Raw genomic sequence first — 22880 nt, forward strand, 5'->3', positions numbered from 1 at the left:
GCTAAACCTACTCAAAGTAAAAATAATTATTACTAGAATTGGTAATATTGACAGTGTGAACTTTATTCCCTCCGGTAGGTGCGTTCTGAATTTGACCACATATCTATCTACCTATTTGTTGTTATTTTATGTGAATAAAGACCAAAAAAACTTATGTACTTAATAGAACAAAATGTAAATAAATGTTGTCTTTTTTTGGTATTATTGATAAATAACAACAATAATAACAAGAATGAAAACACTAACGCATTTAAGTATATTACTTAATGAAATAATTTATGTCAAGACGTGTCATTGTGCTTTTTTTCGAGTGCGTTTCCGAATCTCTTTTCTTTCATCATTTGATATCTATTTTCTTCTTGTTTGTTCTGTATTTTTTTTTGTAATTATATACGCATTTGGAATAATTTCAGAAAATTGAAATGAGCTTTATTATTACTAAATAAATGTTTAGTAATAAAAATAAAATAACCGATTAATTAACATATTTCAATATTACTTCAACAATGTATGACGAACTTTCTTTGTGAACACGTCAATATTCAACGCTTACTTCCTCAACCTCGTATCCACCCGAATTGTATACAACAAATCAACACTCTATCGCACTTAACATAAAGATAATTCTAAAGCAATTTTGTGGCCAGATACGAGGTTGTGAAATTACGCGGTCGATATATGTATTTTCAAAGGGGCACCTGTTCACGATGACGTTCGAATTTCAAAAACTCTTTCCAGCCAAGAGGATAAAAAGCGACTTTCCACGCAGATTTCGAAGGATAAAGAAAGCTTTTTCGAGCTAGTGAGGTGAAAAATAATAACCCTGACGACGCTGCGCCGGCGCCGCCTAGTTCTTTCGGACTTCAGGCTGCGCGACACTGCAGAGACGTACGACCAGTGTATGTAGCCTAACTAATAATAATAAACTAATATAATATATACCTACCTACGTAGTTTGGAAAAATTCGTGCAAAAATCCTTAGAAAAATAAATTAAGTAGGTACTTGATTTTTTTCGTAATGGCTACGGAACTCTATCCTCGGCGTGTCTAACACGCTCTTGGCCGGTTTTATTCTATGAATGCTCGCACAAAGAGAGAGGGGATCAGATTCAGTGCCCGCCCGAGTGATACTATCTTCGTTATTATATGGACTCTTTAATATTATAGAGGCTACAAATATGGCAAGCAAGCAAGTAATTACTTAAAACTGTTTAAATGTTTTTATTCCCAGAAATTAAGGACAAAAACATTGCATTAATTATGTGTTTAAAGAAAACCAGATAACATATAAGAGGCGGGGTGTAATTCTTAGACTTATCATAATATTCATCATACAAAAAGTGTCTTATAAAACTATTTAGGTACATACAAATTAAATTAACTAAGTACATAAGGCTTACATTAAGTGGTAAGTTTAATAATTAATACCACAACCGGGGCTTATACTTCCACATACAAGCGCGAGTATAGTTCGAGATAGGTACGAGTGCCGGTAGGTATGTTTGTGAACAAGTCCGGGTAGTTCGAAGGGCTCGCATCGCACTGCTATAACAAGTGCGGGTAGTTCGAAGTCTACTCGAGACCACGCCCACGTAATAAATCCCGATCACGGTTGTTAATTTTGAGCGAAAATCACGAAAGTTAAAAATATGGTACCCGAGTTATATTAATAGCAGTTATTATATAACGCTTTGACTGTCCCAAATATCATAAATCTGCCGAGCACGTTATCAATAATCCACCAGCCGGTGGCGCCGCCGCCGCACGGGCCGCGTGGCCGGCGCCGGCGCGGGCTCACACCGGCACCGGCACGATGCGACCGTTCTTGTACTTGGCCTTGAGCGGCGCGTGCTCGGCGGTCGGCGTGCGGTCACTGCGCACGCTGCGGACGCTGAGGCCGCTGCGGCTGCTGGCGCTGCTCCTGTCCACAGAGAGCCAAACGATTACGAGCTTGCAGCGCTGCGCCACCGCGCCGGACCTGACAGACACGAGGCAGCAGTATAAGCACTCGAACAACTGAATCGCGTACCTAATAATACCTACTACGGTAGTAGACGGAGAGCGGACTGCAAACTTGATACCGCGATGAAATGCACAATGGTTTCCCATAAAACTGATGCTGAGTCCGAATTTGATAGTCTGCCGCGGCGGAACTTGCCGAAAATAGGTACCAAAAAAAATAGCCTCTTCCGGTGCGAAAAAAGGGCCGTTATTTAACCCATCTGATACTGAAATAAGAGTCATTCAAAAGGATGGTTCACTTACTCTCGACCAAACGACTTATATCGATAAACTTATCGATAAGTATAATATGCATGACGCTATATATGCGTAACTACACCCATGGAGCCTGGACTTAAACTTACCTCACCAGAGAAGGAAGATGAAATAGAAGTGCCTTATCGGAAACTTATCGGCTCGTTAATGTACGTTTCGATTGGTACTAGACCCGACATTACCTATACGGTGTCGTATCTGTCTCAATTCAACGCACATTACGGGGGGGTACACTGGATAGCCGCTAAAAGGGTCCTTCGTTACCTCAAAGGTACCAAAGATCTCAAACTGCACTTCTCTAAGGGCCAAAAACTACCCAGTAGGTTACATAGACGCAGACTATGGGAGCAACATATTAGATAGGCGATCCTTTACCGGTTACGCATTCCTAATGAGTGGAGCACCTGTCTCCTGGGAAGCGCGCAAACAGCGTACTGTCGCGCTATCTACCACAGAGGCAGAGTACATGGCTCTCGCAGAAGCCTGCAAGGAAGCCATTTACCTTAAGTCGCTCATATCGGAAGTGTTCGCCATCATTCATCCCATAATCATACACACAGACAATCAAAGCTCAATCAAACTTGCCACAATAACACTTATCACGCACGCACCAAACATATTGACATCAAACACCACTTCATACGGGACATACTGGCATACCACGACCTACATCTTAAATACATTCACACGAATGATATGATCGCTGACAATATATTCTTACTATACCTTTGGCAAAGCTCAAGCACTCCAAGTGCGCCAATCATTTAGGTTTAAGTTAGATTAGGCTTTCATAGTAGGTTTATTATTTTTTGTGTGTACAGTTAGTCATAAGGAGGTGTAATATATTGTATATAGGGTGTTATTTTTCTTATGTTTGTGTTAGTGTTAAGTTAGTGTATAGTTTAAGTTTTTGATATGTCTACTTGTATATATTGTATATATACAGGGTGTTTATATTACGGGGGGGGGGGTGTTAAACCTTCTTATTTATAATATTTTAATATTCAACACCCTAGCCATTTTAGATAAGTGTGTATTTTGTATTTTGAATATTGTTCTGTTATTCTGCTTTGTCTGCCGTCATCACCTTCCTGTCGTGTGTCCCTACTGTAAACATTATACTAGTTTTTACCCCTGCTACTCTCGTTTCCTTCAATTATGGGGACTTTTGACACTTTATTCCTAATGGTGTACGCAAGGTCTCCACCAAAATTCGGCTTTCTCGGAATATATGGAAATTGAAATGTCTATATTAAGCGGAGTAGAGGTTGCTCACATAATCTCGTATTTCAAGGTGTTTCAGCAGAAACAGCCTTGGCAGACTTATATATTCCGGAAATGAGGGTTCATACCTACCGACTGAAATTGGTTACCAGTAAATTCCTAACTGGTGCCATGACTATTATTTCAGTATCAGATGGGTTAAATAACGCCCCTTTTTTCGCACCGGAAGCTTCGACCGGAAGTGACTATTTTTTGAACTTTCGGCAAGTTCCGCCGCGGCAGACTATCAAATTCGGACTCAGCATCAGTTTTATGGGAAACCATTGTGCACACTTCACGAAATTTTGCAGTCCGCTCTCCGTCTATGCAAGTTTTGTAGATAGAACCTTTTCGCTGTAAATACATATCATAAAGCATTGTATTGTAGCTTCCACTAGCTATTTTAACTTTTGAACTCACTTTTTGTCTGTCCCTAACTGAATGCTCCTCTCATCCACTCAAAGGTTGAATGGTAGAGATCCCTTAAAGGGATAAGTTCGCTTTTGTACATATATCTCAATGTTTGTCAACTTATTTTGTACAATAAAGAGATTACATACATACATACATCATTCCATACATCTTTCAAAGGAATCATCATCATTATCATTGTGAAGTTGTTAGTGAAAGGATTCCACCCAAATTCAAATTCAAATCATTTATTTAGTAAATAGGCCGCAATGGGCACTTTGACACGTCATTTTTTAAACTACCAGCGCTTTCGAAAGACCGTCATTACCAAGAAGAATGCGCCGCAAGAAACTTGGCAGAAAGTCATTTTGTCATAATAATATAATTACTTACAAATAAAATAGGTACTTAAAAACTATAGTATAGGTACAATTAAAGAAGAAAATACAAAAAAATAATAATAATAATATAGGGATGTACCTATGGGGTCCCTTAGTTACAAAACCAAACACTAACTATATCTAAACTATATCTACGTTCAGTGGAAGTGTAGAATGCTTCCACCGTCATAAATTTTAAAATAATAATTAATAACAATAATTTAGTTCTGAAATATACATTTCAGGTCAAGTAACCAAGCTTTTGGATTTCGAAGGCAAGCTCACGTCTGCCGCCCCCAAAGTTAGCTCACCCTGGCACGCGGTTCGGTTATCTCAACTGTAGGTACATACATATATATTATTATATAGTGGTATAGTCTGCAGAGTGCAGTGGGTATTCAGTGGGTATAGAACCGAACTGTAAACTGTTCCTATCCCCAATAACAAAAGACCGATCGAGATAATTACCTTCTCAACGAGTACTGCCTTTTCGCAATTCATTTCCCCAACCTTCATTTGCCCAATTCATTTCGCAAACTCTAAAACTGTAAATATTTCAGGATTTATTTCAGGGCCATCGCGTAGAACCCTTTAGGTTACGTTAGGTTAGTTTTATAAAAGTCCTGAAATATTTACAGTTTCAGAAATATTAAACAGTTGGGAAATGAAAAGTTACGAAATGAAACAGGTTGCCAAACGTTATTCGCCGAAACATTAGTAAACCCTATCTCAAATACCCGTCTACCGGTTTAGGTTGCTATATTTAACAAAATATTATTTACGTAGTCTTTTGGTCGAGTACGGGCTACCTGAACGAGTTGACGAGTGAGACACGGCTGGCGGAGAAGGCAGCGTGCGGGGCTCGCCTGGAGAGGGGCGTGGATGGGCGGGCGGGGGCGGGGCCGCGCGCCGCCAGCAGCGCCAGCGCCGCGCCCGCCAGCTGCAGCAGCAGCAGCGCGCCCAGCGCCGCCGCCGCCACGTAACCGTTCCACGGGAGGTCCTCCTCGGCTTCCTGACACATGCCATTGCCGCGGTTACACAAGCGAAACGAAACATTTTGAAATCCCAGTGGGGCTCGTGGCGAGCGGTTCCGGTTCGGGGTTGATGGAATAAGATAATGTAATGTGTCGTCTGTATTTCCGCATAAATACAATCTAGAACTCTTCAAGGCTAGAGTGAATAGGCTGTTACTAAACCAGTGAGATACACCTTTGGCCTCATCTGGACTTAACATCAGATTCATGTACAAAAAAAAATCCCTGCTCGCATTTTCCAATATGTTTTCGGTAATGGTCTAAGAGCTGCTGAAGATCGACCTTCACCCATGGGCCATGGCCCATGTGATAAACGGATGAGACAAGTATTTTTTATTAAATACAGGGTGATTCCGGGGTCATGAGCAGAAGTGAAAGGGGTGATGGGGAGATCCACACTGAGCAACTTTTACTATGGGACCAGCCTCGAAAAGATCTGCTTTTCCATACATTTCGGATAGTTAGCGATCAATAAGGGTTTCCACAGAGGTGAAATATCGCTAGATGGCGTTAGAATCGTGAGGTCCGTTTGACGTTTGCTCGTGATTGGTTAAATAACTTAAATGAGCCAATCGCAAGAAACGTCAAACGGACCTCACGCACGATACTAACGCCATCTAGCGCCTTCGCTTCTGTGAAAACCCTCATTATCTTTTGGTTAGATGATTTTTTTTCGCGATTTCGTGGCTGGTCCCATAGTAAAAGTTTCTCAGTGTGAATCTCCCCTCCCCATCACCACTTTCACTCCTGCTCATGACCCCGGAATCACCCAGTAGGTATTATTTATTTACAAACACGCCTATGATAGCTTGCCTATCCAAAAGTGTTCATGGCTATTTTTAATAAAATTAATTTTAGTCCATTTTTTTGGATCACCTTCACTCTTTTGATAACCGGATTCCAACTGATAGTTTTTAATGCAGAGAATATGCCTTTATTTATAGGCTTGCCTACTTACTTTTGTTCATGGCTACCTGGCAAGTGGGTATGAACAGGTGAGTCAATATCGGTAACTACACCGATCTGATAACCACCTATGAGAGACATGTCGTCGCGGAGCCGTGTGGGCGTGGTGTGGGCGCACCTGTATCGGACAGCGGGTGCCAGCGCGCCAGGTGGTGCAGCAGCGGCGCCAGGTGTTCGCGCGTGGCCAGCAGCTCCTGCATCTCGGCGGCCTGTATGATGGTGCCAGGCGTGGTGTGGGCGCACCTGTATGATGGCGCGCAGGCGCTCGGGCAGCGGGTGCCAGCGCGCCAGGTGGTGCAGCAGCGGCGCCAGGTGTTCGCGCGTGGCCAGCAGCTCCTGCATCTCGGCGGCCTGTATGATGGTGCCAGGCGTGGTGTGGGCGCACCTGTATGATGGCGCGCAGGCGCTCGGGCAGCGGGTGCCAGCGCGCCAGGTGGTGCAGCAGCGGCGCCAGGTGTTCGCGCGTGGCCAGCAGCTCCTGCATCTCGGCGGCCTGTATGATGGTGCCAGGCGTGGTGTGGGCGCACCTGTATCAGACAGCGGGTGCCAGCGCGCCAGGTGGTGCAGCAGCGGCGCCAGGTGTTCGCGCGTGGCCAGCAGCTCCTGCATCTCGGCGGCCTGTATGATGGTGCCAGGCGTGGTGTGGGCGCACCTGTATGATGGCGCGCAGGCGCTCGGGCAGCGGGTGCCAGCGCGCCAGGTGGTGCAGCAGCGGCGCCAGGTGTTCGCGCGTGGCCAGCAGCTCCTGCATCTCGGCGGCCTGTATGATGGTGCCAGGCGTGGTGTGGGCGCACCTGTATGATGGCGCGCAGGCGCTCGGGCAGCGGGTGCCAGCGCGCCAGGTGGTGCAGCAGCGGCGCCAGGTGTTCGCGCGTGGCCAGCAGCTCCTGCATCTCGGCGGCCTGTATGATGGTGCCAGGCGTGGTGTGGGCGCACCTGTATCAGACAGCGGGTGCCAGCGCGCCAGGTGGTGCAGCAGCGGCGCCAGGTGTTCGCGCGTGGCCAGCAGCTCCTGCATCTCGGCGGCCTGTATGATGGTGCCAGGCGTGGTGTGGGCGCACCTGTATGATGGCGCGCAGGCGCTCGGGCAGCGGGTGCCAGCGCGCCAGGTGATGCAGCAGCGGCGCCAGGTGTTCGCGCGTGGCCAGCAGCTCCTGCATCTCGGCGGCCTGTATGATGGTGCCAGGCGTGGTGTGGGCGCACCTGTATGATGGCGCGCAGGCGCTCGGGCAGCGGGTGCCAGCGCGCCAGGTGGTGCAGCAGCGGCGCCAGGTGTTCGCGCGTGGCCAGCAGCTCCTGCATCTCGGCGGCCTGTATGATGGTGCCAGGCGTGGTGTGGGCGCACCTGTATCAGACAGCGGGTGCCAGCGCGCCAGGTGGTGCAGCAGCGGCGCCAGGTGTTCGCGCGTGGCCAGCAGCTCCTGCATCTCGGCGGCCTGTATGATGGTGCCAGGCGTGGTGTGGGCGCACCTGTATGATGGCGCGCAGGCGCTCGGGCAGCGGGTGCCAGCGCGCCAGGTGATGCAGCAGCGGCGCCAGGTGTTCGCGCGTGGCCAGCAGCTCCTGCATCTCGGCGGCCTGTATGATGGTGCCAGGCGTGGTGTGGGCGCACCTGTATGATGGCCCGCAGGCGCTCGGGCAGCGGGTGCCAGCGCGCCAGGTGGTGCAGCAGCGGCGCCAGGTGTTCGCGCGTGGCCAGCAGCTCCTGCATCTCGGCGGCCTGTATGATGGTGCCAGGCGTGGTGTGGGCGCACCTGTATGATGGCGCGCAGGCGCTCGGGCAGCGGGTGCCAGCGCGCCAGGTGGTGCAGCAGCGGCGCCAGGTGTTCGCGCGTGGCCAGCAGCTCCTGCATCTCGGCGGCCTCAGCCGACCGCGTGAAGGCCACCACGCGCGACGCCACCCAGCCCAGCACGCCCAGCTCCAGCGCCACCGCCAGCGCCGTCAGACCTGCGTACTGACAATACCAATTCTTTGCTTTGGAATACGGATTATTTATCACATCATGTCTCTTAGTCGCATCTTACGACACCCACGGAAAAAGATGGGTCCGTCGTATTCAAAAACCGGGAACAACAAGGACGTAATCATCACCAAACTATGAAAAGCATGTATACCTTTTGCCGGACAGTCAGCGACAGGTACCCACTGGTAAAATGTGTGGGCGTACCGGGTACGTTACTTTACAACAGTTAAGTGAAAGCTATTATATTGATTGCTTAACCTACACTATCACCATTGAGTACCCAATGCCGACTGCTCGGTAACAAGCACGTGTGAAAAGGACGCTCTAAGAATCATAGCGGCGCGCGACGACGCAACTGCGTCGTATTTGATCTGCGTGAATCAGCGGAGCTCATGTAATCAGGTCATTGCAGCGCAGGTGTGCAGCGTGTATAGATATCTACGGTTAGGTATATAGGTACCTACTTAACAAAATAGTTCAAAAATAATTCTGTAAAGATTACGTAGGTATACAGTAGAATGTTAAAAATGGAGAGACGGTGATAATGATAATGAAATACTGAGAGATATACTTGTCTATATTTTGGGGTATGGGTCATGTTATGTAACCAAAGTAAAAGTGGTTCTGTGAGTTTATAGTCCATAACGCGTAGCCAGCAAAGGTTACCTCACCAGTGGGATGGGAAAGAAAGGGGCAAGTGTATATCCACCAGTAAACTTTCTTACGCACGAGTGCTTTTCGAATTGAGCGTGCGGGAGCTTTTGGCCCTACCGCCTCCTATTTTGGCGATCGTTAGTTGTCCTCGGTCATACGTACCACGTAAAGCAGGATTCTCCGTGGTCTCCTGGCGGGGGCGGTGGCGGCGAGCGCGAGGTGCGCGAGGGCCAGCAGCGCGGCGCCGGCGGCGGGCACGGCGGCCGCCACCACGCGGTACTCGGCCGGCAGCGCCTCGCGCACCGCCACGTACAGGCTCGGGTCCCAGCGCAGCCGCGCGCCCGTCGACAGGCACGCGCCCGCGAACACCTGCATACATACACACACACACGCGCGCGTCAACACCCGCCACGTACAGGCTCGGGTCCCAGCGCAGCCGCGCGCCCGTCGACAGGCACGCGCCCGCGAACACCTGCATACATACACACACACACGCGCGCGTCAACACCCGCCACGTACAGGCTCGGGTCCCAGCGCAGCCGCGCGCCCGTCGACAGGCACGCGCCCGCGAACACCTGCATACATACACACACACACGCGCGCGTCAACACCCGCCACGTACAGGCTCGGGTCCCAGCGCAGCCGCGCGCCCGTCGACAGGCACGCGCCCGCGAACACCTGCATACATACACACACACACGCGCGCGTCAACACCCGCCACGTACAGGCTCGGGTCCCAGCGCAGCCGCGCGCCCGTCGACAGGCACGCGCCCGCGAACACCTGCATACATACACACACACACGCGCGCGTCAACACCCGCCACGTACAGGCTCGGGTCCCAGCGCAGCCGCGCGCCCGTCGACAGGCACGCGCCCGCGAACACCTGCATACATACACACACACACGCGCGCGTCAACACCCGCCACGTACAGGCTCGGGTCCCAGCGCAGCCGCGCGCCCGTCGACAGGCACGCGCCCGCGAACACCTGCATACATACACACACACACGCGCGCGTCAACACCCGCCACGTACAGGCTCGGGTCCCAGCGCAGCCGCGCGCCCGTCGACAGGCACGCGCCCGCGAACACCTGCACACACACACACACACACACACACACACACGCCACGTACAGTTAATATCACAAATTAGCCTGCCTGGACACCATCATAGAGTGGAAACTATATGATCTCTATTAACCTATAGGTAAACAAAACTCCGGTGCGTTATAATTTTGCATGGTGTAGGCCTGCGTCAGCACAGCGCACAGGGGGCTGTGCGCTGTGCGTCGTGTCGTGTCGTGTCGTGTTAGTGTCTCTGTCTCACCGCGAGCAGCAGGTTGACGTGGTGCAGCGCACCGGCGGCGCAGCCCCCCCAGCCCCCGCAGCCCCCGCAGCCCGCGCCACACATGGCGCCGCACGCGCTCCTCGGCGACACGCACACGCGCGACACTCCTCACAGCTCCGTCAACCGACTCGATGAACGCGCGAAGCGGACGCAGGGTATGGCGCGTCGGGTCACTGTTCCGCGAGGCCTGTACGCTCTTGCTGCTCGGTTACGTTTGCCAGAACTATGATACAAATACTGGTATCTTATCAGCGGAATCGCGATATCTCATGCGCCCGAGCCGCGGCCCGGCTGCGGTGTCACCGCGCGGGGCTTATCGCCGCTCTTTCGCAGAGATACCGCCGTGACGGCCGCTGGCTGTTCACTTTTTACGTATAATCTCTTTCCTGTTCGATAGCTTATCTACGTAAAGGCTGTCTTTATCAAATGATCAGATGAAATAATAGGCAGAACCTATAATAGGTTATGATTTGACCAATCATAACATTGGCTTTCACCTTTATTTCTAGATCTGAAACACTTTACCTTTAGATCTATCGATATCGTAGATAACTTATAGATACTTACCTAAAGTCCTATCCTAAAACGTGGGTTTTTTATTATCCTCTTAGTAGAGGAGCCACGCAAACTCGATTACATTTGTTGTAGATGGTGTGCCTTGAAACATACACCAATACATTGTGCCAATACTAAACATGCTGTTTTATTGCCCAATGTGATAACATCACTGAGATGGTTCCGGTTAAGCGGGAGCTCCCGCTGCAGACACGATTATACGTATGGTATATATTTTTATTAAAGCTGTTTTAGTGTAGGGTATGTATACAGTATACAGTTGAGTACAAAGGTGAAAAATAAATCCATAGTAATATTACTCGTATAAAAGCGAAAGTGTGTGTGTTTGTGGGTATGTTTGTACGTCTGTCACGTCGAAACCGAGCGACGGATCGACGTGATTTTTGGCATAGAGATAGTTTATGGACCAGAGAGTGACATATCCAGTCATCCAAAAATGTGTTTCGATTGTTCAAAGTAAGACCAGAGGAAATAGGTAAATTAAAAAAGAGTTACAAAAATATCACTTTATTGCTTCGTTTGTCTTAAAGTCTAACCGCAGTACAAGTTCAATACGAGTAGTCAGAGACTCTACCCACAGCTATTTGGCACCGACGCTTCTCTGCAGCGGGGTGGCAGCAGCTACAGTCGTACAGGGAATTCAGTGTTATGTAGCGTCTTGGAAAACCTAATCTCTAAAATATCATTTATTTTAGCTTATCTCCTAAAGTGCTTGCCAATTTAGTGAATTGTTTTTTACGGGAAACCGATTGATAACGCGGCGTTTTATAGAAATAGCGATAAGGTCTCGATACCGCGCTGAGTCAGCGCCGCGCGGCCGCTGCACCCCGCCGTACCCGCCTCGCTACACGAAGCTAACATTACATACTAATAACTTCAGTTATCTATGACCATGTTTACATAGTTTTCAGTACATATACAATCGATATTTAGAACAAAAATCACAGCAAAACGGAATCCTGCCGCCCGCGGCGCGCCCTCGCCCGCGCGGTGTCTCACTGGACGAAGCTCAAGGTACGGATCAGGTAAGGAAGGATCATGCTACGAGTTGCGACAAAGCGGCACATAATGTACGACACTCGCGTCATCTGCAAACTACGTTACGTCTACGTTAATCTGCCGCATTCTCGCGGTCTCTGCATGGCGATGGCGACACTAACTCCTGCTTATATTATAATGGCGGAACTGCCCCATACGAGCTGCGGCGGCAGACGCGGCAAGACTAGCCAAATGGTGGCCATGGAAACGGATAGCACCACAGTCTCGTCGTAACAAACAGTACAATATAATTCAACAGTAAGGCAAGAACAATACAGATACATACGTACTTAGGTACTCAAATTCTCAACACATCACTACAGAAACGCACCCGCGGTAAAAAAATACTCTACATTTCATAAATTTTTCTTTCGTCTCATAATATCGTACAGCCACATAACTCATCTAAATAGGAACAGCTCGGGCTGCAGGCTGCAGGCCGCAGCACGACCCCGCGCTGGTGATATGGCTTAACTATCGTTTATATCACTTAGGTACAAACTTAACTTAATCACTAACATTATTCGTAATCAACTAGAAATCAATATGGCAGTCTGTCGTCGTTACAGAAGGTATTGTCGGCAGTCGGCGGCGCGCGGGAGCCTCGGGGCTACTACGAAACTCGAAAAACGAAGTTCGTATCGCATCTTCCCTGTCACTCGCGTATTAAATAACATAAGCGTTAGCAGGATGGCAACATACGAAGTTTGAGTTTTGCTCTTCGTAGTTTAGGGCCTGTCCCGACGCGCGAATAGCCGTTTTTCCATTAGCCGGCCCGGCGCCGGCGTGGCCGTGCACCGGCCGGCGCCGCGGCTTCGTTTTCCCACTGCGCCGGTGTCGATGCCGGTTTACGCCCGGTGAGTAGTACAGTACTGACACAGACTTCAGCACAATTAACATACAACATGCAGTTTTGCCGGTACCGAGTGGGAAGCTTGCTACCCCGGCGACGGCGACGGCGTCGGCGGGACTCAACGCCGGGCCGGCGCCGGCTAATGGAAAAACGCCCAATCAAATACAAACATCAGTATCAATATCTTAAGTAGTAGCGCTAAAAATTAAATTCATGAACATCGTAAGTGGTGCGTTCAGTTACAAATTTATTGCATCTGGCAGTGTCTCACATTCTGCTGATTCACCGACTCCAGCTAGCCGACCTTAAATATGCAAGGAAACTATACGAGATCCATCATCTACTAATATACTCTCTTGCTTTGTCGCTCTCGTCAGTCATCAATTTAACAACGTGATCTAACTAAATCCATTCGAGCACTCATCCTCGAGGTCCCTCTCGACCGGCGGCCCTCTGTCCTCCCGCAGCACACCAGGCGCATCGCGGTCTAACGCTGCCTCTTCGTCTGCGCGTCTGATGCCTACTCCTAATTACTGGCGAGAAACGATATAAATAAAGTAATTCAACGCCAGATCCGCAGACGTGTGTATCAGAGAGGAGCCTGAGGCTAGAGCTCGGTGTGCAGGATGAGCAGCGCGGCGGCGGTGGGCGGCGGCGCGGAGGGCGGCGGCGCGGAGGGCGGCGGCGCGGAGGGCGGCGGCGCGGGGGCGGCGGCGCGGAGGGCGGCGGCGCGGAGGGGCGGGCGCAGGCTGCGCGTGGCGCGGAACTGCGCCTGCACCGCGTCCCACGCCGCCTCGCGCGCCGCGCGCCCGCCGCCCGCCTCGCCGCGCCGCCGCCGTCGGCGCCGCGACCCGCCCGCCGGGGGGTGCCCATCGGCGGCGGCGGCAGTGGCGGCGGCGGCGGCGGCGGCGGCGGACCGCCCCGAGCCGACGTCTCTTCCTGAAAAAGAAAAAGGTCTCTCGTTAATACCAAGAGAGAGGCGCCACGACGACCGGATTGTGGTTTCGACTTTTAAGGACGCAATCACCTGCTAGAAAATCTTGTCGAGGATGGTGTACATGCGCAGGTTGGCCTTCTTGCGCCAGCCGGGCGGGTGCGGGTCGAGCGGGTCGAGCGGGTCGGCGGCGTCGGGCGGCGCGGCCTCGTCGGCGCCGGGCTCCTTCAGGGCGCGCGGCGTGTCGGCGCGGGCGGCGCGGGCGGCGCGGGAGGCGCGGGCGGCCAGGCGTCGCGCCAGCACGAAGGCCGCCACCTGCAGCGCCGCGCCCACCACCGCGAACACGATGATCACGTACACGTTGTTGGGCGCCTCCCGTTCCACCTCCTGTCGCAACACACGCCCCCAGTCAGACACTGCCCGACAACAACCACCGCAACGAAGCTCAAACTTGTGCACTCGTATTTAGTCGATTATCAATGTTAAGCTGGCTTCCCACAGTACGTTAGAAATATTCCGACGGGCACGAGCCAGGTCGCACCGACGTATCACATCCGCACGGTAGCGTACCTACCTAGACACTCCCATTTCAAAGATAGGGTGCGAGCTCGAGCGAAATGGTATATCTAGTCGGAATAACAAATCTGAATTCCAATCATAAAGACTGCACAAACTGACCCGCATCGTTGAAAGAGACTTTCTTCGTTGCGCGTGAAGGAGTGTCTGGTCAGTCGAAATGACAATGACAATTGGCAGAATCTCGCGCCGTGGGAAGCCGTGTGAAACACTCTCAAATCATTCACGCGAAGCCGCAAAGCACCTGGGATCCAGTGTGGATCCGATTCGTATAGGTAGGTATATTCGCGGCTTCGCGTCGCGCCTCGTTTACTGTTTGTTGTCGGTCTTTGACCCGCGACAAAGGATTCGCATTTTACGGCGTGGATCGGTGGCAATCTAGAATTGTAGATAAATACTGAAAGGTGACGATAAACGGTGGAGCAGCGAGCAGCGAGCAGCGAGCGGCACGGACTCACGTCAAGCATGTCGAGCACGGGGCGCACGACGTCGCGGTAGTGGTCGACGGCGAGCAGCGCGGGCCGCAAGTCGTGCAGCAGGTCCAGGCCGCGCCGCGCCAGCTCGGCCTCGGGCGCCGTGCGCCACCAGGCCGCCAGCGAGGCCGCCATCCACGCGCCGTACCCCACCTCGCTCACTCCCAGGCACACCACGCCCGCTGCGTACTGGAAACAACAAACGTTTACCTTCGGACATCTTTTAGTGCTAATGTTCATCACTTGTCTGTATTTGGGTATGGAAAGGTAGAGTGATTCAAAAACTACCTACTCAGTACACTAAGATGGCCAGGAATAGTTTATGCGTGTTAGAACCGGGACTAATTTCGGCAAGGACAGTCGGGTAATGGCCGACGAAGAAGCAGGGGAGTTTTTATGCGGTGCGCGCGCCACGTCACGCCGAACGCTCAATCCTACTGCACCACCGATCATTAGACTCTATACATACATTAATGTAAAGGCGTTCGAGGCGACGAGCTGATGAATGCCGACCCGCCGGCTGACCACTGACCAGCGACCTCGCGATGTCAATGGAGTAATTTGCGTAATTTGGAAGTAGTACTGACTAGGCCACACGCACAGACAAATTATACAGCGTGTATATTTTATACAAACACAAAATATAAAGTAGACGTTTGCATTGATACCTATAGGACTAGGTTGCTATGGAGCAATATTGCAATTTAAGTTTAGAATTAACTAGGTAGGTACTATATCGTAATTAATTTTGTTTTTTTTTTCGAGCAGCAATGTATTGCGTATAATAATTTGACACAAATCCATTGCAAATTTATTGTATACGGAAGAAATCGTATTTTCTTAATAACATTTATTTTTCTGGCGGTTGGAACAAAAATACTCGCTGCATATGTAAGTGTAGAACGAGAGGAACAGGCCTCGCATGTTCAGTATTCGGTGGAGGGTGGTGGGCACTCACGAGGTGCAGACAGCGCGGCGCCTGCGGGTGTTGTCGGGGCGAGGGCGAGGGCGAGGGCGCGGCGGGGGCGGCGGCGGCGGCGACGGCCAGGTAGACGAGCGCGGCGAGCCAGAGGCCGGCCGCCAGCACGTAGGCCGCCGAGGCGCGGTACTGCGCCGCGCACAGGAACCGGAACCACGTGTACGTGCTGGGGTCCCACGCCAGCCGCGCCGCCGTCGCCAGCAGCGCGCCGCTGTACATCTGCAACCGCAAACAGTGACACTCTACACACACAATATACGAGTTCAACCGAAGACTTCGGTGGCTTCCAGTGACATCACTGGCATGGCCGGCGGCCTGATGACACACGACAGCTGCTGACCATACTGCCACAGATACTGCTCAATGCTGAGGACCTCGCAGCGAGTTGGCGACTTTCGAGGTCTTGTATATATAATAATACAATAATATAATAATAAAAATTTAATTCTGAAATATACATTTCAGGTCAGGTAACCATTAAGCTTTTGGATTCCGAAGGCAAGCTCACGTCTGCCGCCCCCAAAGTTAGCTCACACGCACTCATGTCATGCTCCGAAAGCAGAGCGGTACCGAGGGCATGGTATTGCTTCCGTTCCCATAAGCTCTATATATGGGATCGTCTTGGGAACTTCGACTGACTAGAAATTAAACTAAAAATATACAAGTTTAAAATCCATAAGCTTAATAATATACAGCCTTAAATATAGTAGCAAGGGGATGTATAAAGTCCCTGAGTTAATTAAAATTCCTAATCTAAATAATTCAGAGATGTATATAGTCTCTAAATGTCGAAGTAAACTAAAGGGAGGGGTTGTAGATAGATCGGACTGCCCTCTTCTGTAGAATGAAGATAGTTTCTATGTCGGCTGCCTTGCTCCAAATCAGCATACCATAGGACATTACCTATGCTGTGAAAATAACGGAAATAAACTAGCCGGGCAGTTTCTACGTTGGTAAATTGCCTGATCCTTCGTACAGCATAGGCGGCAGAGCTCAATCTACCAGCACTACCAGAAATATGCGGGCTCCATTGTAAATTACGATCTAACGTAAGACCACAGTGTAAGAAAATGTTCTTAGACTTTGGTAAGACCAAGAAAAAAGTCTCAGCGCAGGTTTCAGATTCTCTCCGTCGTAAGGAAATCATCGTTTCAAACTGTCTTACATTAGGCAACGAAAATTTTATAGGTACACTTAGTTTTATTGTTAGCGGTGAACCAGTTTAAGCTTCATAGTTCAAGCTAACGACGGGGTACAAGGTAACGACGAGGTTTGAATCATGTTTTTTTTCAATTTTGACAAATTAAGGTTAAAAACCAAACGTATTTCTATTGTTAAATGTTATTGTTAATTAATATTCGATTTGATGTACTTTGGTTGGGTTAGGTTAAGTTAGGTTTATTTTATAAAAAAGTTCTGTGAAGCTCGTATCCTTTGAAATTACATATAAAAAATGTTGTTATATCCAATGAAAACATATCTAAAGTTGTTGTACCGATCATTAAAACCCATTCTCTAAGCATTTCATTTTATATGCATGAGGCATAGAACAATAACACCGTATTTGTAAGTACGTAAATCTAAATTTTCCCTTTCGACAGTTATTCCGGGAATCAGTCGGTGTGTGGTGGGGGTGGGTGACTCTTCGACCGAATTCCGATAAAGGTGAGCAAACAAGGTAACTATTCAGTAATGAATATACTTTGTGATGCTGAGTAATTGATCAATAAGTATGTTGACACATGAATGCACAAGGGCCGTTTGCGGGGAGATAGCAGTGCTCAGATAAGCCGATAACGGCACCGGGCAAGCGATACGGGCACAGCGGGCTCCTCGGCCGCCGCGCGACGCAGCGCCTGCGTGCCCCGCGGTGCTCCGCTCGCCGCACATTATACGCTAATCAGGCCGTTGGGACAAACAACAGACTCTCTCAAATTTAATTACAACTGATAACTAGTAATTGGTCCCGCCCGAATCGTGGCAGCGAGGAACCGCGACGCCCACGTTACGGCAATATCGTCCATGTAGGTACGTAACACGTAACGTACTCGTACGAAGGTACACATCATTCACTTTTCTTTTTGTTACATATTATTTTAGACTATTTATTTATTAAGTATTAAGATTTTATATCTTTGAACATAGGTTATTTAAAGTTAGTTATTTTATTTTAGACCTTGCAATTACGTATTAAGATTTTTATCTATATCCATATATTAAATCCTCTGAGTTTTTCGAAATTCATGTGCGGAATACATTTGAAATTACCACGAGCATTAAATCTTACACCGTGAGGAAACCTGCACAACCTGCGAAGCAATTCAATGGGCGTGCGAAGTTCCCAATCCGCACTGGGCCCGCGTGGGAACTATGGCCCAAGCCCTCTTGTTCTGAGAGGAGGCCTGTGCCCAGCAGTGGGACGTATATAGGCTGGGATGGATGGAAGATTTTAGGGATTTTGAACAACCTGATGATGATGATTAAAATTTTAGAATTAGTAATAAATACGTTGCTATTTAATTTAATCCATATATTAAATCCTATACCATGTGTTCCGCGAACCATTGAGAATGACCCGCATTAACTCTTACTAGGTAGGTATGTCTGCCCCACGAGCTGCGCCCGCTGCGAGATCACCCAATTTTCTTTCTATTTGACTATGTAAGTAACCTACAGTTATGTAGCCTACTCAATCGGAGGGTAGGACTTTTTTTATCAAACAATTGAACAAGTTTCCCGAGCGTGGTGTATGAATTTCCGGGGTGGTTTTACGTATTAATTACGCGGCGGGCGGGCGGCGGCGGCGCCCGCCCAGGGGCGCCACAAGTCTGACTAAACTGCCGGCCGGGCTCGGCTCCACTCGATCTTAGACTTCGGTTACACGCTCATTCTGAACTGACTGATTCTGCTCTGAGACTGGCGGACTGATGGTCCAGTCCAGAGCCAGACTGATGAAAATCAAATGTTCTTAATATTATTCGCCAATCCGATGTGAATGACAGAAAACCAGAATGATGGACAGAACTGACGCCACTCAGAGCGTGTAATTTAACCGAACTTAACTCAGCGAAATAATTATAGGTAAGTATCTAAATCCATCGCATTCGCATCGTCATGGTTTTTTAAAATATTAATAATTGTCGTCAATAACGTGTTTTTTCGCAGCTAGACATAAACTACTTATACATATTTATGAATTTTAAACTCTGTCTTCTTCGGTTGGTTCCCAACTGAATGCTTCTTTCATCCACTTAAGGTTGACTGGTAGATAAGTTCGCCTTTGTACTTGTATCACAATGTTTGTAAATTGTGTCTGTTTGTCTATTTTCCTACAATACTTACCTACCTAAAGAGTTTACATACAAACATAAATAATTAAATAATGAAACAATTGGTGAAACTGACCGAAAGTCCCACACCGGGAGACTTAACAATTTATATTCCTCTTTGAATTTAAAATATTTCAGTACAAAGGAAACCACAAGCCAAGCCGCTTTAACGTCGAGTTCCTACTCGTAGAGCCTGCCGAGAGCGGTGTCCCTTGTGATTGTTACGCGGGTATAATTTACCTTCGTTATGATATAAAAGTACTCGTCAATGATTTGTCTTCAGCAGTTCGGGCGACGCTGCTTGTGCTGTGCATCGATCAAATAGCAAAGCGCCAGCGGCCCGCTGTTGCTCTCCGCGGCCGGACGGCGCGCACAATCCAATTTTACGCTACCTCCACAGTAGGTTCAGAATTCTTCATGAACGTTCTGATTCCCAACAAAAATAAGTGCATTCGAGCTGCAGCCAAGTGCGGCAAGTTTTTTTTTTACTATTTCCGCTATCGAACTTACTTAGGTACTTCGTCTTTTTCAAATGAATCCTATACAATATCTAATAAACTACCTATCAACACACAAGTGTTTTCACTTAAGCTCCTAGTCGTCACCCTACATGGCGACCCTGCCCCCTACTCCCCCCTACACGTTCACCTACTGCTGGCATGGACAATAATAACATGAGTTTTTATAAAACCAAACTGCTCCACTTTTTAAGGTTCCGGCAAAAACGGAACCCTTATAGTTTCGCCATGTCTGTCTGTCCGTCCGTCCGCGGCTTTGCTCAGGGACTATCAATGCTAGAAAGCTGTAATTTTGCACGGGTATATATGTAAACTATGGCGATAAAATGGTACAAATAGACGTCCCATAGACCCATAGACGTAATGTGGGGTGTTTTTTTTTTCTCATTCAACCCTATAGTGTGGGCTATCGTTGGATTGGTCTTCTTTTAAAACCATTAGGGGTTTGCTAAGATGATTTTTCGATTCAGTGATTTGTTTGTGAAATATTCAACTTTAAAGTGCAAATTTTCATGAAAATCGAGCGTCCGCTAACCTAAATTTTCAGTAAAAATTTTCTAACCGGTGGTGTCCAAAACGTAATTCACCGGGTTGGAAGTACGATTTTTTGGTAACGCCAGAGACAATTTTGGTAACGCAGGAGACGCCCAAAGTGTCGGTAAAATAGTTGATTGGCCCAGTAAGTACATCAAACTTTCAAGGAAAACTATAACGGCTAAGTTTGCTTGAGAATTATTAGTAGTTTAAGAGTAAATAGCAGCCTAAGGTATAAAATATACCTAAACTTGGAAGATTCCGTATAAAATACGAAATCCTTAGAAAAATATTAAGTACTTACTTTTTTCGTAATGGCTACGGACGGAACCCTATTCTGGGCGTGTCCGACACGCTCTTGGCCGTTTTTTTTACTTAGGTACTACTTAATCAAATAAGTATTACTGTATTTGTTCTCATGCATAGCTATACCTATTATACGTGATGACATGACAATATTTATTTATCTGATTGGATGGGTAAACAATATGGCACCAAGACCAAGGTAACAGTAACAGTCGCTCTCTCAACGTTTAGAGCGCCAGCGCATGCTTCAGACAAGAACGCGGTCTTGATGACCTTACACGCCTCAGTTTGAAGTTGTAAAACCACAAAGTTCTGTTAAATACTTCTGATGTATACATATCATTTAATAATATTGTAAATCTGTTTAAAAAAATATACCTCGTTGAGTTTCTTGCCGGATTCTTCTCAACGGAGGTTTTTCCGAACCGGTGGTAGATTTTTTTTGACATTCATAAGTGCTTGTTGTAGCCTAAATTGAATAAAGATATTTTGACTTTTGACTTTTGACATTTTCAAAGTGTACAAGTTCTAAAAAAAAATATGTAGTTTTTTTTCTATAATTAGGCGTTCGTGGACCGCATGGTAATTGCGGGCGTGGTCGCGTGCCGACGCCGAGCGGCGGCCGCCATCGACCGCGGCGCCGCGCCCGCGCCGCGCGCGACACACGCGGCGCGACACGTCCGACACCCGCGACACCCGCGACACGCTGCGAGCTGCGACGCGTCCCACCGCAAATTCGCCATCAAGTGGTAGACAAAAGACGAGCCCGAGCAGCGAGCAGCCCACTTGACGAGCGGAGCTTATCTTCGGCCTTTTGTGCAGGCAATTTGTAAAGGATCTTATCTGATACTTATGTAAAATTCGGCTAAATTTTGAAATACATAGCTACCGACTACAAACGCGTGGATTATGGTTCCACTGTGGCAACAGAAAACCTTTTTGGAACATCTCTTTTGATGTAAGACTTCTGTCAGCTTCATGAGACTACCCTCGCGATTCTAAGGTCACCTTCGCTTGGAAATACGCGGCATACCGACACTGTGCTGTGATGCATGCCTCATCCTTTGTTATAGGTACCTAGCTGAACGAAGAAGGTAAAGTCGGTTCGTATCGTATCACTATAAGTAGTGCCTCTGTTATCTAGCGCCGCGCATCAGGCTTCCGCTTCATCTTAGATCACGAACAAACATGCGCCAGCGCCAGGAGCCAGGACGCCAACGTCGCTAACGATATCTAATGAGCCCGGAGTGTGTGTCGACATTGGCGCGTCGTAAGCAACGCGGGTCATCGCACGAGCGGGCGCGGGCGCGGGCGCGGGCGCGCGCGGGATCTGCGCCGTCCCGTACACAGACTAATAATAAAAATGACACGCGACCTAAAAACACAACCCTGCATTAAGCCTTTATATTTATTTTTTCACGAACCGGTAGACGAGGCCTTGGCAGGCCTCCTACCAGGTGGACTGACGACATCGTGAGAGTTGCGGGAAACCGATGGATGCAAGTGGCGAGTTGTCGTTTATTGTGGCGGTCTAAGGGGAGGCCTTGGTTCAGCAGTGGACGTCTTCAATACTCAAATCAATAAATCAATCAATCAATCGTCTTCAATATTCTTCCGGATGATGATGATGATGATGATGATTTATTTTTAACCCCCGACGCAAAAAGAGGGGTGTTATAAGTTTGACCGCTATGTGTCTGTGTGTGTGTCTGTCTGTCTGCGGCACCGTAGCTCTTATACGGGTGGACCGATTTGAATCCGTTTTTTAATAGAAAGTAGGTTTTCTAGCGATGGTTCCTAGATATAGTTTATCAAAATCTGTTCAGCCGTTTTTAAGATATCGAACTTTGAAGTGAGAAAGTCGGGGGTTTTCCAACTTTTAGTTGGTTAGGTTAGTCTCAGCTCAATTTGTATGTACGAAGTAATAATTGGTTAATATGATTGTGGAGGTGGAGGTGGAGGTGGTTCAAAAGGAAATACAGAAAGTAACATTTCTATTCCTTTTACTATTACTGGCACCGAACAAGGACAGCTCTACCGTACTCGACCTCGACACTGGCGGAATCATCGCATCGTTCGATGGGGCCATTATAATCCCAAAAATTGAATTAAATTACTTTTTGGCTCTATAGGTTGATACATACATACCTACCACAAAATAATATTATCACTCTAAGTAGGTGGATATACCTAAAAGAGATAATGTACGTACCTACAGACAAGAATTTAAATTGACCATCCATGAACAGTGTCACAGTATAAGAAGTTACGTAAGAGATGAACACTTCAACAACCTTGTAGGTCAAATACCACAAACGGGACTTATCGAGTTGAGTAGACTACTCGTGACAACTGTAACGTTGCCGAAACGTCGAGTAAATATTACTTGTGCAATAATAGCGTGATAAGTCCCGTTTGTGGTATTTTGACTATGAGTGAGAATCACGAAAGTTTAAAAACGTTCAAC

General features: G+C 48.2%; 2 protein-coding genes across 3 annotated transcripts in view; both read right to left on the bottom strand.

The window, feature by feature from the left end:
- Positions 1-1287: 1287 nt before the first annotated feature.
- On the bottom strand, positions 1288-9414 carry LOC141436522 (uncharacterized). Its single transcript, XM_074099524.1, has 5 exons — positions 9113-9414; positions 7706-8287; positions 6576-7643; positions 5142-5344; positions 1288-1979 (listed from the first exon to the last, which is right to left on the bottom strand). Exons 1-5 carry the CDS (start codon positions 9323-9325, stop codon positions 1796-1798), a joined length of 2250 nt encoding a protein of 749 aa, XP_073955625.1. The 5' UTR covers positions 9326-9414; the 3' UTR covers positions 1288-1795.
- A 4239-nt stretch (positions 9415-13653) lies between these two features.
- The window catches only part of LOC141436460 (uncharacterized), a 35698-nt gene continuing 26471 nt past the window's right edge, over positions 13654-22880 (bottom strand). For both annotated transcript variants that reach the window (XM_074099449.1, XM_074099448.1), the window contains exons 2-5: positions 15706-15945; positions 14733-14936; positions 13792-14085; positions 13654-13703 (exon numbers count right to left, since the gene is read on the bottom strand). In XM_074099449.1, coding sequence (XP_073955550.1) covers positions 13795-14085; positions 14733-14936; positions 15706-15945 — 735 coding nt within the window. In that variant the 3' untranslated portion in view covers positions 13654-13703; positions 13792-13794. The remainder of the gene's footprint in view (positions 13704-13791; positions 14086-14732; positions 14937-15705; positions 15946-22880) is intronic.

Source organism: Choristoneura fumiferana, chromosome 16 (genome assembly GCF_025370935.1).
Source record: "Choristoneura fumiferana chromosome 16, NRCan_CFum_1, whole genome shotgun sequence".
Classification (NCBI taxonomy): domain Eukaryota; kingdom Metazoa; phylum Arthropoda; class Insecta; order Lepidoptera; family Tortricidae; genus Choristoneura; species Choristoneura fumiferana.

Excerpts from the sequence above, each read along its gene's own strand:
- LOC141436522 (XM_074099524.1), bottom strand. The coding sequence starts at position 9,325 with ATGCAGGTGTTCGCGGGCGCGTGCCTGTCGACGGGCGCGCGGCTGCGC. Across the intron at positions 8,288-9,112 it reads GGAGAATCCTGCTTTACGTG|TACGCAGGTCTGACGGCGCT; the intron begins GTACGTATGACC and ends TGGTATTGTCAG. Across the intron at positions 7,644-7,705 it reads CGCCGCTGCTGCACCACCTG|GCCGCCGAGATGCAGGAGCT; the intron begins GCGCGCTGGCAC and ends ACCATCATACAG.